Source organism: Pseudorasbora parva, chromosome 8 (genome assembly GCF_024679245.1).
Source record: "Pseudorasbora parva isolate DD20220531a chromosome 8, ASM2467924v1, whole genome shotgun sequence".
Taxonomy (NCBI): domain Eukaryota; kingdom Metazoa; phylum Chordata; class Actinopteri; order Cypriniformes; family Gobionidae; genus Pseudorasbora; species Pseudorasbora parva.
The window spans coordinates 48,454,058-48,470,440 of NC_090179.1; the positions used below are offsets into that span (position 1 = coordinate 48,454,058).

General features: G+C 43.9%; 1 protein-coding gene across 1 annotated transcript in view; it reads right to left on the bottom strand.

The window, feature by feature from the left end:
- Positions 1-821: 821 nt before the first annotated feature.
- LOC137084578 (NACHT, LRR and PYD domains-containing protein 3-like) overlaps positions 822-16,383 on the bottom strand; it is a 48,201-nt gene continuing 32,639 nt past the window's right edge. Inside the window, exons 12-13 of the mRNA XM_067450867.1 lie at positions 4,673-4,846; positions 822-4,342 (exon numbers count right to left, since the gene is read on the bottom strand). Of these exons, the coding sequence (XP_067306968.1) occupies positions 4,318-4,342; positions 4,673-4,846 (199 nt within the window). The 3' untranslated portion in view covers positions 822-4,317. The remainder of the gene's footprint in view (positions 4,343-4,672; positions 4,847-16,383) is intronic.

The following is a 16,383-nucleotide window of genomic DNA, read 5'->3' on the forward strand; positions in this document are numbered from 1 at the left end:
CGCAACTGATCTCACAGGTGTCTGATCCACTACTAGAAGAGAGAACAGTAATCTCACACACACACACACACACACACACACACACACACACACACACACACACACACACACCTGATCTCGCAGGTGTCTGATCCACTACAAGAAGAGAAAACTGTAATCTCTCTCACACACACACACACACCTGATCTCGCAGGTGTCTGATCCACTACAAGAAGAGAAAACTGTAATCTCACACACACACACACACACACACCTGATCTCGCAGGTGTCTGATCCCCTACGAGAAGAGAGAACTGTAATCTCACACACACACACACACACACACACACACACACACACACACACACACACACACACACACACACACACCTGATCTCGCAGGTGTCTGATCCCCTACGAGAAGAGAGAACTGTAATCTCACACACACACACACACACACACCTGATCTCACAGGTGTCTGATCCACTACGAGAAGAGAGAACTGTAATCTCACACACACACACACACACACACACACACACACACACACACACACACACACCTGATCTCGCAGGTGTCTGATCCACTACGAGAAGAGAGAACTGTCCGGCTTGCCTGCTCTTTTTTCACTCCTCCCCTCACTGCAGCCGCCTAGTCTGGCCTTTTTTTCAGGCGAGGCGAGGCGCATCTCAAACAAGCCTTTTATATAACGTAAACGAATGAGTTATAAAAAAATGCACCCCCCTCACAGTTGTCATGAAGATCAAAATTAGCCTTTTAACATGGGGCTCAATGAGATTCTGCTCCCTACTGAAGCCTGTCCCTAGAGGCCAGTTGAGGAATTGCAGCTTAAATTACTTCCGTATTGGCTTCAAGAGAGATCGCGGGAGGTTGCCGCTTGGTTGAGACGGAGACGAACGATCTTTGATTATGTGCCCAGATATGCTAAAGCCCATATTTAAACGAACTAACGCAAACCCAGATAGAATTTCAATCAGAATAGGACACCTGATAGTCTGAAAAAAAAAATAATAATGTGGAAAAAAATAATACCTCTGAGACCACATTTAACACTTTTAATGGCCTTAAATTTGACAATTTTGATTTATCACTTTTTAATACTTTTTAAAACCCCGCGGACACCCTGGTAAATGAATCTTTCATTAGTGTGTGTCTCCCTCTGCTGGTCTCACACACACACATTCAGGCTCTATATTCTCTCTGTAACAAAACACACACCTTTTGAGTGTATACTGTGTGTTTATAGAAATAAAATGGTTAATCTGTGATTTGCTGCTGTGAAATAAAAGGTGTTTCACTGCCGCCTCATCAGGTCTGTCAGAGGATCGTTGAAATCTAAATGAAGTCTTAATTTATAACAGTGAAGTCACTGTATCTTCAGTCTCTGTTGATTCTGTTGACTGTGAGTCTCTGTAGTGGATCCTTCAAGTTCAAGTTCAATGTTATTTATATAGCACATTTCCCACAGCCCCCAGGCTGACCAAAGTGCTTTACAGAAGGTCAAGAATAGCATACATACATAAAAATAAAACCAGAAGAGAGTAAAAATAAAAAGCACAACTTTTAAAAGTCAAACACATCAGGGTAATCAGTACGCTAAAGTAAATAGAAAAGTCTTTAACAGTGACTTAAAAATAGACAGGGTAGGGGCCAGCCTGATCTCTAAAGGCAGGGTATTCCAGAGTCGTGGCCCTGCTACCGCAAATGCACGCTCACCTCTACGCTTCAGTCTAGCGCGTGGAACGACCAGCAAAACATGATCACAAGAACGGAGTCTTCTGGAAGGAGTATAGGAGTGAAGGAGTTCTGATAGATAGACAGGCGCTTATGAAGGGTGTTATGAAGGGATTTATAGACGAAGAGGAGAATTTTAAAATCTATTCTCTGACAAATCGGCTGCCAATGAAGTGATCTAAGAATAGGAGTGACATGTTCATAATTACGACGCTTTAAAAGAAATCTGGCAGCAGCATTTTGGACAAGCTGAAGTCGTGCAATTTGAGATTTAGAGATTCCGCAATATAAAAAATTGCAGTAATCTAGACGCGATGTAACAAACGCATGAACAGCCATTTCTAGAGATTTCGGGGAGAGAACGTTTTTAATTTTAGACAGAAGACGAAGCTGATAAAAAACTAGAACCAATGACAGAGGAGATATGTCTGTCAAATTTTAAATCCTGGTCAAAAATAATACCTAGGTTCTGGACCCTTGTTGATCTAAAAGCGGATAAACTTTCTAGCTCAGGGCTTATATGCTGAGTGTTGTCATTGGGACTGAATACAATGACCTCAGTTTTGTCCTCGTTTAAGAAGAGGAAGTTTTGGGCTAGCCATAATTTAACCTCCTCTAAACAATGGAGAAGAGAGGTGATCGCAGTTGAATTATTTTTCTTGACAGGAAGATAAATTTGAGTGTCATCTGCGTAGAAATGAAAGGACACACCATGCTTTCTTAGAATATAGCCCAGAGGCAGCATGTACAGAGAAAATAAAGAGGGTGCTAAAATAGAGCCTTGAGGGAGGCCACAGGTCAGAGGGGTGGGGGAGGAGGAAAAATTGCCCAGTTTCACTGAAAACTTTCTGTCAGATAGGTAAGAATGAAACCATTTCAGTGCATTTGCTTTTAGGCCTACCCAGGACTCTAGTCTAGATAATAGTAAGGAGTGGTCTATGGTATCAAAAGCAGCCGACAGATGTAAGAGAATAAGAACCACAGAGTCCCCAGAATCAGTGGAGATGTAGATGTCATTAACAAGTCTCAGAAGGGCAGACTTAGTGCTGTGAGCAGATTTAAAACCAGACTGAAAAACCTCATAAATAGAATTACTAGACATAAAGTGTTGAAGTTGATTCAGCACAATTTTCTCTAAAACTTTTGAAATAAAAGGCAGAACAGAAATGGGACGAACATTTTTTAGGACAGTGGGGTCCAGAGAAGACTTCTTGAGCAGAGGAGTGACTGTAGCGACTTTAAGGTCAGCAGGAACAGAACCCGTTAGGAGACACTTATTAACAAGAGATAGCAGACCAGACCCAATCGAATCAATAATCAATTTTAAAAATTTGGGGTGAATAATATCGCCAGGACAAAAGGAAGGTTTAATTTTGTCAATAACTTCCTTTAACTCCTGGAGATTGATGGGTTCAAAAGTGTCCAGAAATACATAGGCGGGTGACATGATTGGAGAATTAGCTAATGTTAAGGTGGGACGGACGTCAAGTCTTAAGTTTGTAATTTTGTCACTGAAGTATCTCAAGAAGTTTTCACAGAGAGCATCAGAAGCCACCGGTGGGCTGTTCACGGAAGGATTGGTAACAGATTGAATAATAGAAAACAGAACCTTAGGTTTAGAGTGATTAGTTTCAATTAATTTGGAGAAGTATGCAGCTTTAGCAGACTTGGCTGCAGCCTGGTATGAAATAAGCGAGTCTCTGAACATTTGAAGAGAGATATGCAGCCTGTCTTGTTTCCATTTACGTTCTGCCTTCCTGCAGTTTTGTCTCAAAAGGCGGGTAGCAGAGTTTTGCAACAGTATGGTTTTGGATTTCAGTTTGTGAGGCTTAAGTGGTGCAGTTGCATTTGCTACCTTAAGCCAGACAGAGTTCAGAAGGCTCAGATGTTGATCAGCATCCAAGTCAAGAAATGGTTGATCCAAATTTAATTGTGAGGAACAATACTCTTCAAAGCACAAGTTGAAATTTGTGCTAAACTGAGGAGAATAGAAACGAGAAAGATTAACAGTTTTACTAGAAGAAAGTGACAGCTCTGGAAGGGATAGTGTGAATAATATAGGCTTATGATCAGAAATCATAAAATCTGAGAGCACAACATCTGTCACATCAAACCCATATGATAGTACAAGGTCCAACGTATGACGCAAAATATGTGTAGAGTCACTGATCCACTGTGAGAGATTAAAATCATTAATAATGTTAAGAAACTTGTGTGATTAGGGGTTAGAAGGACAGCAGACATGAACATTAAAGTCGCCCACCAATAGGAAGCGGTCATAATTTATGGCAATATTGCCAATCAGTTCAGTGAAATGCTGTATAAAGTCCTTAGTGGAGTGCGGAGGACGATAAATCACCACTAAACATACAGGACCGTTACAGTCCAAGTGAAGAAACTGAGCTTCGAAGCTGGAGAAGGCCGTTCCAGGGACCAATCGACAGCGTGCAGAGAGCGAGTTCCGTAAAATAGTTACTATGCCACCCCCGCGGCCATTCGGACGAGGAGAGTTAAAAAATGTACAGTCAATCGGGATCAGTTCAGAAAATGATCCTTATTCACCATCAGATCATCAGCAGAACATCAGACTCTCCTCTGATCGTCAATCCTGAAATAAAACACACACACAGTCACATATGCAGTGTGAGACATTACGACTGTCACATCTTTTCATAAGAAAACTGAGCACTAACTAGATAAGCTTTATTAATTCATTCTCAAACATAAGCTATATAGCTTTAATATAGCTTCTATCTGATGCTCAAAGTCACTTTACAACATCAAAAGGTCATGAAAGGTCACTTTCACACAACGGACAGCTGATACAGAACCAGCAGAAATGATCATTACACTCCACTACACACTTCCTTTTATTTCTAGAGAGTAAAACAGACATTTGAACTTTAAATGAAAATATGATGATGGAAACTGTTGTTACCCCAGTGTCTCCAGTTTATAATGAGGATCATCCCTCAGATCAGAGAGCAGCTTCACTCCTGAATCTCCTAGATTATTCACAGACAGATCCAGATCTCCCAGGTGTGAGGGGTTTGATCTCAGAGCTGAAGCCAGAGCAGCACAACCTTCATCTGTGACACCACAGCTCATCAACCTGTAGAGAACAATGACACACATTAAGTCTATCTCCAAAGCTAAACATGAGCACTTACACTAAATAAATAAATAACACAATGCTGTCAATATGAAATATATATAAATACTCATTAGTTCACGTTGTTAAAATACATCAGTTAGGATTAGAGGAGAGAATATACAGTTTGTACAGTATAACAACATTATTTCTGTGGAAAGACCCATAAAACATGGAAACCCAATGTGTGTGAGAAAGTGTGTGTGTGTGTGTGTGTGTGTGTATCTGTGTGTGTGTGTGTGTGTGAGTGAGTGAGTGAGAGAGAGAGAGAGAGAGAGACAGTGTGTGTGTGTGTGATGCTGTGTGCGTGTGAGTGTGCATGTCTGTCTGTGTCCGCGCATGTCTGTGCGTGTGTGCGTGTGAGTTTGTGAGCGAGTGTGTATGTATGTCGGTGTATGTTGTATGTGTGTGTGACTGTGACTGTGTGACTGTAACTGTGTGACTGTGTGTCCGCGCATGTCTGTGTGCATGTGTGTGTGTGTGTGTGTGCGCGTGCGAGCTTGTGAGCGAGCGTGTGTGTGAGTTTGTGTGCATGTTTGTGTGTGTGTGTGTGTGTGCATATATGTGTGTGTGTGTGTACGCCTGTGAGTTTGTGAGTGTGTGCATGTGTGTGTGTGTTTGTTCGTGAGTGAGTGTGTTTGAGAGTGGGTATGTGTGTGTATGTGTGTGCGTATGTGACTGTGTGTGTGTGTGAGTGTTTGTGTGACTGTTCGTGAGTGAGTGTGTATGTGACTGAGTGTGTATGTGACTGAGTGTGTGTGAGAGTTTGTTGTGTGTGTGTGTGAGAGTTTGTTGTGTGTGTGTGTGTGTGAATGAGTATGACTGTGTGTGTATGTGAGTGTGTGTGTGACTGTGTGTGTGTGTGTGTGTGTGTGTATGTATGTGTGTGTATGTGACTGAGTTTGTGAGTGTGTGTGTTCGTGAGTGAGTGAGTGTGTATGTGACTGTGTGTGTGTGATGGTCCATGTGTGTGTGTTATGTGTATGTTGTATGTGTGTGTATGTGACTGTGTGTGTGAGTTTGTGACTGTGTGACTGTGTGTGTGTGTGTGTTTGTGTCACTGTGTGTGTGTTCATGATTCAGTGTCTTTGTGAGTGTGTGTGTGTATGTATGTGACTGTGTGTGCGAGTGCGCATGTCTGTCTGTGTGTTTATGTGACTGTGTGTGTGTGTGTGTGTGCATATATGTGTGAGTGAGTGTGTGAGTTTGTGAGTGTGTGCATGTGTGCGTGTGTTTGTTCGTGAGTGAGTGAGTGTGTATGTATGTGACTGTGTGTGTGTGTGTGTGAGTGTGTTTGTGTGTTTGTGAGTGTGTGTGAGTTTGTGAGTGCGTTTTTGTGTGTGTGCACATGTGTGTGTGTGTGTGTGTGTGTACGCCTGTGAGTTTGAGAGTGTGTGCATGTGTGCGTGTGTTTGTTCGTGAGTTAGTGTGTTTGAGAGTGGGTATGTGTGTGTGTATGTGTGTGTGTGTGTGTGTGTGTGTGTGAATGTGTGTGAGTGTGTGTGAATGTGTTACCGAGTGAGTGTGTATGTGACTGTGTGTTAGTGTGTGTATGTTTTATAAGTGTGACTGTTTTAGTGTGAGTGTGTGTGTGTGTGTGTGTGTGTGTTTGTGAGTGACGGTGTGTGCGTGTCTGTGTATGAGACTTTGTGTTATGTGTGTGTTGTGTGTGTTGGTGTGTATATGACTGTGAGTTTGTGAGTGTGTGACTGTGTGTGTGTAACTGTATGTGTGTGTGTGTGTGTGTGTGTGTGTGTGTGTGTGTGTGTGTGTGTGTGTGTGTGTGTGTGAATGTGTGTGTGTGTGTGTGTGTGTGACTGTGTGTGAGTTTGTGAGTGTGTTCCTGAGTGAGTGTGTATGTGACTGTGTGTGAGTGTGTGTATGTGACTGTTTTTGTGTGAGTTTGTGAGTGTGTGACTGTGTGTGTGTTTGTTCATGAGTGAGTAAGTGTCTTTGTGAGTGTGTGTGTGTGCGCGTGTGAGTTTGTGTGCATGTCTGTGTGTGTGTGCTTGTTTTTGTGACATATGAGGACACAAATGTGTGTAATGCCATGGGTATGACACAGGTATTACAGGAAAGGGTGAAATATGAGGACATTACCCATGGCCCCACTTTACAAAAGGCTTATAAATCACACAGGAGGAGTTTTTATGAGAAAGTAAAAATGCAGAATGTGTGCGCGCGCGTGTGCGTGTGCGTGTGTGTGTGTGTGTGTGTGTGTGTGTGTGAGTTTGTGTGTTTGTGTGACTTTGTTCGTGAGTGAGTGTGTATGTGAGTGAGCGTGTATGTGACTGCTACCCCTTTTCCACCAGAGTGAACCGGGTGCTAGTTCGGAGCCAGTGCTAGTGTCAGTTCTAAGTTGGTTCGACTTGAGAGCCTTCTAAGAACCGTTTTCTTTTCCACATGCTAAGAGTCACAACAGAGCCAGGTCTAACGTCATACCAGAGTCCTGCACGGGTCCATCCCAGACCTGTTAATATTTGCCCGTTACCCGATCCGTGCCCGCAATAAATCACACACGCTAAAATCATTTCAATTAAAATGCTTTATTTATTTTTTTATATTGCACTTCTCTCATCATCAACAGCATCATGAATGGGCTAAAGAAACAGGCTAAAGTGCCTTTATAGAGTCGTTGTCAACAATTTTATATACTTCACTCACCAACTTTACTTTTACTTCATCCATTGCTAATCCTGCAACGCTCGCTCCATCTGGGCTACGAGTGGCATCAACAAAAGTCACAGTGGTGGTGACGTGATGGATCATATGGCATATCGTTGTTGCGTGTATGTGTAATGGTAAATTGGACATAGAAATTGTAATACAGTATGTTTGGGGGGGAAGAAGGACGACTGGATCGTTTTGATCGTTTTTCGAGAACCGGCGAGCATTTAAAAGACTTAACCAAACAAAGCGAAAGTAACGCGGCCCCTCACGGACATCTGCCACGCACACACATAATAAAACAAACACAACTCAACGTAAAATCCAGGTCTGGTGATCTCTCATCCTTATATGCCGCCGAGCTCCCTCGTGAGAGGATTTGAGACCGGTGTGGCTCACAGGTGACACTCATTCGCCATCACGCCCCGGTCTCGCTCGCTCCTCCGCCTCGCCACAGCAAAGAAAAATATTGCACATATTTTTCATCCGCGCTTCTACCCGCTCGCACGGAATTAATTATCCGCCCGCACCCCGCCCGTGTATTTTATAATTTATGTCACAATCCACCTGTTTTAGCCACTTTTATGCCCGCGGGTACCCGACCCGTTGCAGGACTCTACTGCTAGCGAGGCAGCGGGAAACACACACACACACACACAATTTCCAGGCGTGTTCTATCTAATGCATTGACGCTGCGCAGACCAACCCACATATGATATCCAAATACTGCGCGAGCGATTCAAAAGCATAAGGAGTCGTTGGCGCTCGCTCTACTTTGATGTCATACGCAATCAGTCTGCACAGCGCGCGCCGATGCATCTCGAACAAACATGGCTTTATGATCCTACATCAGCATTAAAACGCCGCAAATCCAACGCATTTGTGCAGCTCTCCATGATTTGTATAGACGGAGATTACAATCCAGCAGCTGTTAGCTTGATTAGCTGCTATTGAAAAAATGGTGGTCACAGGTTTGTGTTCATCTTGTTGATCACGGTAACGCCGCCCCCAGCCGGTGACGCAAGCGGTTCTTACTTCTAGCCCAGCAATGTTTTGGTGTTACTTAAGAACCACTTTTCCTGGCTCGGAGCTGGTGCTTTGGCTGTGGAAACACTAAGAACCGATTTGAAACTAGGCTCTGGCTCCGATTTAGCACCAGCACTGCCTTGGTGGAAAAGGGGTATGTGTGTGTGTGTGAGAGAGTTTGTTGTGTGTGTGTGTGTGTGTGAATGAGTGTGACTGTGTTTGTATGTGAACGTGTGTGTGTGAGTGTGTGTGTGTGTGTGTGTGTGTGTGTGTGTGTGTGTGAGTGCTCATGTCTGTCTGTGTGTTTATGTGAGTTTGTGAGTGTTTTTGAGTGTGTGACTGTGTGTGAGTGTGCATGTCTGTCTGTGTCCGCGCATGTCTGTGTGCGTGTGTGTGTGTGTGCGCGTGCGAGTGTGTGTGTGAGTTTGTGTGCTAGTTTGTATGTGTGTGTGTGCATATATGTGTGTGTGTGTGTACGCCTGTGAGTTTGTGAGTGTGTGCATGTGTGTGTGTGTGTGTGTTTGTTCGTGACTGAGTGTGTTTGAGAGTGGGTATGTGTGTGTATGTGTGTGCATATGTGACTGTGTGTGTGTGTGTGTGTGTGTGAGTGTGTGTGTTTGTGTGACTGTTCGTGAGTGAGTGTGTATGTGACTGAGTGTGTATGTGACTGTGCGTGTGAGAGTTTGTTGTGTGTGTGTGTGTGTGTGTGTGTGAATGAGTGTGACTGTGTGTGTGTGTGACTGTGTGTGTGTGTGACTGTGTGTGTGTGTGTGACTGTGTGTGTGTGTGTGTGACTGTGTGTGACTGTGTGTGTGTGTGTGTGTGTGTGTGTGTGTGTGTGTGTGTGTGTGTGTGTGTGTGTGACTGAGTTTTTGAGTGTGTGTTTGAGTGAGTTTGTGTGTGTGACTGTGTGTGTGTTTGTTCGTTCGTGAGTGTGTTTGTGATGGTGTATGTGTGTGTGTTATGTGTATGTTGTATGTGTGTGTGTGTCTGTGTGTGCGTGTGTGTGTGTGTGTGTGTGTGTGTGACTGTGTGTGTGTTCATGAGTGAGTGTCTTTGTGAGTGCGTGTGTGTATGTATGTGACTGTGTGTGCGAGTGCGCATGTCTGTCTGTGTGTTTATGTGACTGTGTGAGTGTGTGTATGTGACTGTGTGTGTGTGTGTGTGTGTGTGTGTGTGTGTGTGTGTGTGTGAATGAGTGTGACTGTGTTTGTATGTGAACGCGTGTGTGTGTGTGTGTGTATGTATGTGACTGTGTGTAAGTGCGCATGTCTGTCTGTGTGTTTATGTGACTGTGTGAGTGTGTGTATGTGACTGTGTGTGTGTGTGTGTGTGTGTGTGTGTGTGTGTGTGTGTGTGTGTGTGACTGTGCGTGTGTTCATGAGTGAGTGTCTTTGTGAGCGTGTGTGTGTGTGTGTGCGTGTGTATGTATGTGACTGTGTGTATGTGCGCATGTCTGTCTGTGTGTTTATGTGACTGTGTGAGTTTGTGAGTGTGTGACTGTGTGTGTGTTAATGAGTGAGTGTCTTTGTGAGCGTGTGTGTGTGTGTGTGTGTATGTATGTGACTGTGTGTAAGTGCGCATGTCTGTCTGTGTGTTTATGTGACTGTGTGAGTTTGTGAGTGTGTGACTGTGTGTGTGTTAATGAGTGAGTAAGTGTCTTTGTGTGTGTGTGTGTGTGTGTGTGTGTGTGTGTGTGTGTGTGTGTGTGTGAGTATGCGACTGTGTGCGTGTGAGTGTGCATGTCTGTCTGTGTCCGCGCATGTCTGTGCGTGTGTGCGTGTGAGTTTGTGAGCGAGTGTGTATGTGACTGTGTGTATGTGACTGAGTTTGTGTGTGTATGTGTGTCGGTGTATGTGACTGTGTTATGTGTAAGTTGTATGTGTATGTGTGTGTGTATGTGACTGTGTGACTGTAACTTTGTGACTGTGACTGTGTGTGTGTGTGACTGTGTGTGTGTGTTCATGAGTGTCTTTGTGTGTGTGTGTGTGTGTGTGTGTGACGGTGTGTGTGTCTGTGTACATTTACATTTACATTTAATCATTTAGCAGACGCTTTTATCCAAAGCGACTTACAAAAAAGGGGAGAGTAATAGAAGCAACGGAACAGACAAGGCCAAAAACCTGTAAGAGCTGTAAGAAATCTCAATTAATTAGCACAATACACTTTTTTTTTTTTTTTTTTTTTTTTTTTTTTTTTTTAAAGACAGACATCTACAACAAAAACTCACGTCCGCACAGTGCCGAACACTGGATTTTGATAGCTAAGATAGCTACAACCCATTAGGACTAAGGCTGTTGCCCCAGCTGTTGTCGTTAATGCAGATTCAGTGGCCCAATGGGTTGGTTTTGTATTCTAGCTAAACGCGCAGCAATAGCCATCTACAACAAAAACTCACGTACGCAATATACAGAACACTGGATTCTGATAGTTATGATTACTATGTAACATACCCGCCTGAAGGCGCAAATCCGGATGAGAGACGTAGATATGATCCCGGAGTGTACGCTTTTGGTCGTTGCTGTGGTGATCAGTAAGTGCTATTCTGTATTGGTCAAGGGCAAATGGAAAAGATGTGTCTTAAGATGTTTTTTAAGAATGGCTACAGACTCGGCAGCACGAATTGAGATCGGCAGGTCATTCCACCAGGTAGGAACGGTCCAGGAAAATGTCCGTGAGAGCGATTTCATGCCTCTTTGGGATGGAACCACGAGGCGCCGCTCGTTCGCAGAACGCAAGCTTCTGGAGGGTGTGTAAGTCTGAGCAAGTGAATTTAGGTATATTGGTGCCGAGCCAGAGGTTGTTTTGTAGGCGATAACTAGTGCCTTGAATTTGATGCGAGCAGCCATTGGCAACCAGTGCAGTTTGATGAAGAGAGGCGTAACATGCGCTCTCTTCGGCTCATTAAAGACCACTCTCGCCGCTGCATTCTGGATCAGCTGCAAGGGTTTGATAGTGCATGCTGGAAGCCCAGCCAGAAGAGCATTACAATAATCCAGTCTGGAGAGAACAAGAGCTTGAACCAGGAGTTGTGCAGCCTGTTCTGATAGGAAGGGTCTAATCTTTCTAATGTTGTATAAAGCAAATCTGCAGGACCGGGCTGTTGCAGTAATGTGGTCAGTGAAGTTTAACTGGTCATCAATCACAACTCCAAGGTTTCTTGCTGTCCTTGATGGAGTTATGGTCGATGAACCAAGCTGAATGGAGAAATTTTGATGAAGTGCTGGGTTGGTTGAGAAAACAAGTAATTCTGTCTTTGCAAGATTGAGTTTAAGATGATGCTCTTTCATCCAGTCAGAAATGTCTGTCAGACAGGCAGCGATACGAACACTGACTGTAGGATCATCTGGTTGAAATGAGAAGTAGAGTTGAGTGTCATCCGCATAGCAGTGATAGGAGAAGCCGTGTTTCTGAATGACAGAACCTAATGATGACATGTAGATGGAGAAGAGAAGTGGTCCAAGGACTGAGCCCTGGGGAACCCCAGTAGCTAGATTATAAGACTTAGACACTTCACCTCTCCATGACACCCTGTAGGACCTACCAGAGAGGTAAGACCTGAACCACTGGAGAGCAGATCCTGAGATCCCCGTCCTCTTAAGTGTTGACAGGAGGATCTGGTGGTTAACTGTGTCAAAAGCAGCAGACAGATCCAGCAGAATGAGCACTGAGGATTTGGAAGCTGCTTTTGCCAGTCTCAGTGCCTCAGTTACCGAGAGCAAGGCCGTCTCAGTCGAATGGCCGCTTTTGAAGCCGGATTGGTTGTTGTCTAGGAGGTTGTCCCTTTCAAGAAACATAGAGAGTTGATTGAACACAACTCGCTCAAGGGTCTTTGCAATGAAAGGCAGAAGGGATACCGGTCGGTAGTTTTCTAAAAGTGCTGGATTCAGAGAGGGTTTCTTAAGCAGTGGGGTTACCCGAGCCTGCTTAAATGCTGTGGGAAAGGTTCCCGTGTGAAGAGAAGTGTTGACAATGTGAGTGAGTGCAGGAGTGATTGAAGAAGAAATAGCCTGAAGGAGGTGAGTGGGAATAGGATCAAGTGGACAGGTAGTAGGGTGATTGGAAAGGATGAGTTTAGAAATATCTGCCTCGGAGAGTGGAGAGAAGGATGGAAGCGTGTTCGTGTTAGTTGTTGAGATGTGCGTGTCAGTTAGTGATGAGGAGAACTGTTTGCTACTGAGAGCTGTTTTGTTGGTGAAAAATGATGCAAAGTCATCAGCTGTAAGAGTTGATGAAGGAGGGGGAGGAGGTGGACAAAGGAGAGAGGAGAATGTTTTAAAGAGTTGGCGAGAGTCAGAGCAATTGTTGATTTTGTTGTGGTAGTATGTTGTTTTAGCAGTGGAGACATTTGTAGAGAAAGAAGAGAGAAGAGACTGATAAAAGGCAAGGTCAGTATTGTTTTTAGATTTATGCCATTTCCTCTCTGCCGCCCTGAGTCCAGAGCGATGTTCACTGAGAACTTCAGACAGCCAGGGGGCAGATGGGGTGGGGCGGGCTGGTCTGGATGAAAGGGGGCAAAAACTGTCTAAGGAGGATGTTAGAGTGGAGCAAAGAGTGTCAGTAGCACTGTTAGTGTCCAGTGCTGAGAACTGAGCAGGTGGAGGGAGTGAAGATGAAACCATAGTGGATAGGCGAGAGGGAGAGAGTGAGCGTAGATTACGCCGAAAGGTAATCTGTGTAGGAGTATGTTTTGTATCAGGAGTCAGTATGAGGTTAAGAGTGATGAGAAAGTGGTCTGAGGTGTGTAATGGAGTAACTAAAGTGTTGTCTGTGGAGCAGTTGCGTGTGTAGACCAGGTCTAATTGGTTACCTGATCTGTGAGTAGCCGTAGTAGATACTAACTTAAGGTCAAATGAAGTCAGTAGAGTGCTGAAGTCTGCAGCTAGGTGTTTATCAAGATGGATGTTGAAGTCGCCAAGCAGAATCAGTGGAGTGCCATCCTCAGGGAAGCTAGAAAGTAACACATCCAACTCCTCCACAAAGTTACCGAGGTGACCTGGAGGACGATAGACCACTACCACATGGATTTTAACAGGGTGAGTAATAGTGATTGAGTGCGATTCAAATGAATTGGCCGGTAGAGACGGTAATGGATCAAATTTCCAATCATTTGAGAAAAGCAAACCAGTACCCCCACCCCTCCCAATAGGCCGAGGAGTGTGTGAAAAAGTATAATTGCTTGAGAGTGCTGCAGGAGTGGCAGTGTCCTCTGGTTTGATCCAGGTCTCAGTTAGGGCCATGAGGCTGAGCTGAGAATGAGTCCCAATAGATGAAATAAAGTCTGCTTTGTTTACAGCCGACTGGCAATTCCAGAGACCAATTGGAATAAAGAGTAAAGTAGCAGAGGATGTTAGGATATAGCGCAAATTATTAGGATTACGGCGTCTCGTGCGTACGGAGCGTGATTTACGAGTGCTAGTAGTTATAGTTGAGATTTGAAAGCACATGGTGAAAAGGCCAGATAGGAATTAGAGCCGAACACAAATAATGAAAAGGAAGATGATACTCAAGTGCCTTGCCGGGGTCCTTGCTCGGGAGGAGTTGCACTGGGAAGAGTTGAAGTCTTTACACTCGTCGGTCTTGCACAGGGAAGAGTTGAAGTCTTTACACTCGTCGGTCTTGCACAGGGAAGAGTTGAAGTCTTTACACTCGTCGGTCTTGCACAGGGAAGAGTTGAAGTCTTTACACTCGTCGGTCTTGCACAGGGAAGAGTTGAAGTCTTTACACTCGTCGGTCTTCACACAAGGAGGGCTTCACACTGCCGCTTCCGCTGCCGCGGACTATCACGCTATTTATACTCACTTGAGTATCGTTATTGAAAGCAGCTGGGAACGCCCCCAACAAACTCACTTCCAACGTGGCAATGACCAAACAAATGCTAACTCAACAAATGCTAACTCCCACACACACCCAGAGAATATACCAAAACTAATAATACACACCTCAGCACTACACAGACACACTTATCCAACAACAAATGAACAAACAATCAAATGAGAAAAGTTACAAACACTTACAGAGTAGTTGTCTATCAGTCAATTGAATTGCTTCTCTCTAGCCAAAATGTTTCAAACACACAAGGCTTTTAATACCTCGCTGGCCACGCCACCAACAAACTCGCTTCCAACGTGGCAATGACCAAACAAATGCTAACTCAACAAATGCTAACTCCCACACACACCCAGAGAATATACCAAAACTAATAATACACACCTCAGCACTACACAGACACACTTATCCAACAACAAATGAACAAACAATCAAATGAGAAAAGTTACAAACACTTACAGAGTAGTTGTCTATCAGTCAATTGAATTGCTTCTCTCTAGCCAAAATGTTTCAAACACACAAGGCTTTTAATACCTCGCTGGCCACGCCCCCAACAAACTCGCTTCCAACGTGGCAATGACCAAACAAATGCTAACTCAACAAATGCTAACTCCCACACACACCCAGAGAATATACCAAAACTAATAATACACACCTCAGCACTACACAGACACACTTATCCAACAACAAATGAACAAACAATCAAATGAGAAAAGTTACAAACACTTACAGAGTAGTTGTCTATCAGTCAATTGAATTGCTTCTCTCTAGCCAAAATGTTTCAAACACACAAGGCTTTTAATACCTCGCTGGCCACGCCCCCAACAAACTCGCTTCCAACGTGGCAATGACCAAACAAATGCTAACTCAACAAATGCTAACTCCCACACACACCCAGAGAATATACCAAAACTAATAATACACACCTCAGCACTACACAGACACACTTATCCAACAACAAATGAACAAACAATCAAATGATTGTTTGTGTATGAGACTTTGTGTTATGTGTGTGTTGGTGTGTATGTGACTGTGAGAGTTTGTGAGTGTGTGACTGTGTGTGTGTGACTGTGTGTGTCTGTGTGTTTGTGTGTGTGTGTGTGTGTGTGACTGTGTGTTCGTGAGTGTGTTTGTGTCTGTGTGTGTGACTTTGTGTGTCTGTGTATGTGACTGTGGGTTGTGTGTTGTGTGTGTGTGTGTGTGTGTGTGTGTGTGTGTGTGTGTGTGTGTTTGTTTTTGTGAAATATGAGGACACATGTGTGTGTGTGTGTGTGTGTGTGTGTGTGTGTGTGTGTGTGTGTGTGTGTGTGTGTGTGTGTGTGTGTGTGTGTGTGTGTGTGTGTGAATGTGTGTGTGAGTTTGTGAGTGTGTTCCTGAGTGAGTGTGTATGTGACTGTTTTTGTGTGTGTTTTGTTCATGAGTGAGTAAGTGTCTTTGTGAGTGTGTGTTTGTGTGCGCGTGTGAGTTTGTGTGCATGTCTGTGTGTGTGTGCTTGTTTTTGTGACATATGAGGACACAAATGTGTATAATGCCATGGGTATGAAACAGGTATTACAGGAGAGGGTGAAATATGAGGACATTACCCATGGCCCACTTTACAAAAGGCTTATAAATCACACAGGAGGAGTTTTTATGAGAAAGTAAAAATGCAGAATGTGTGTGTGTGTGTGTGTGTGTGTGTGTGTGTGTGTGTGTGTGTGTGTGTGTGTGTGTGTGTGTGTGTGCATGTCTGTGTGTGTGTGCTTGTTTTTGTGACATATGAGGACTCAAATGTGTATAATGCCATGGGTATGACACAGGTATTACAGGAGAGGGTGAAATATGAGGACATTACCCATGGCCCCACTTTACAAAAGGCTTATAAATCACACAGGATGAGTTTATATGAGAAAGTAAAAATGCAGAATGTGTATTTACATTTAATATTGCTGTTTAATTAAACTATTCAAGTGTAAATCATATCCTAATTTGACTAA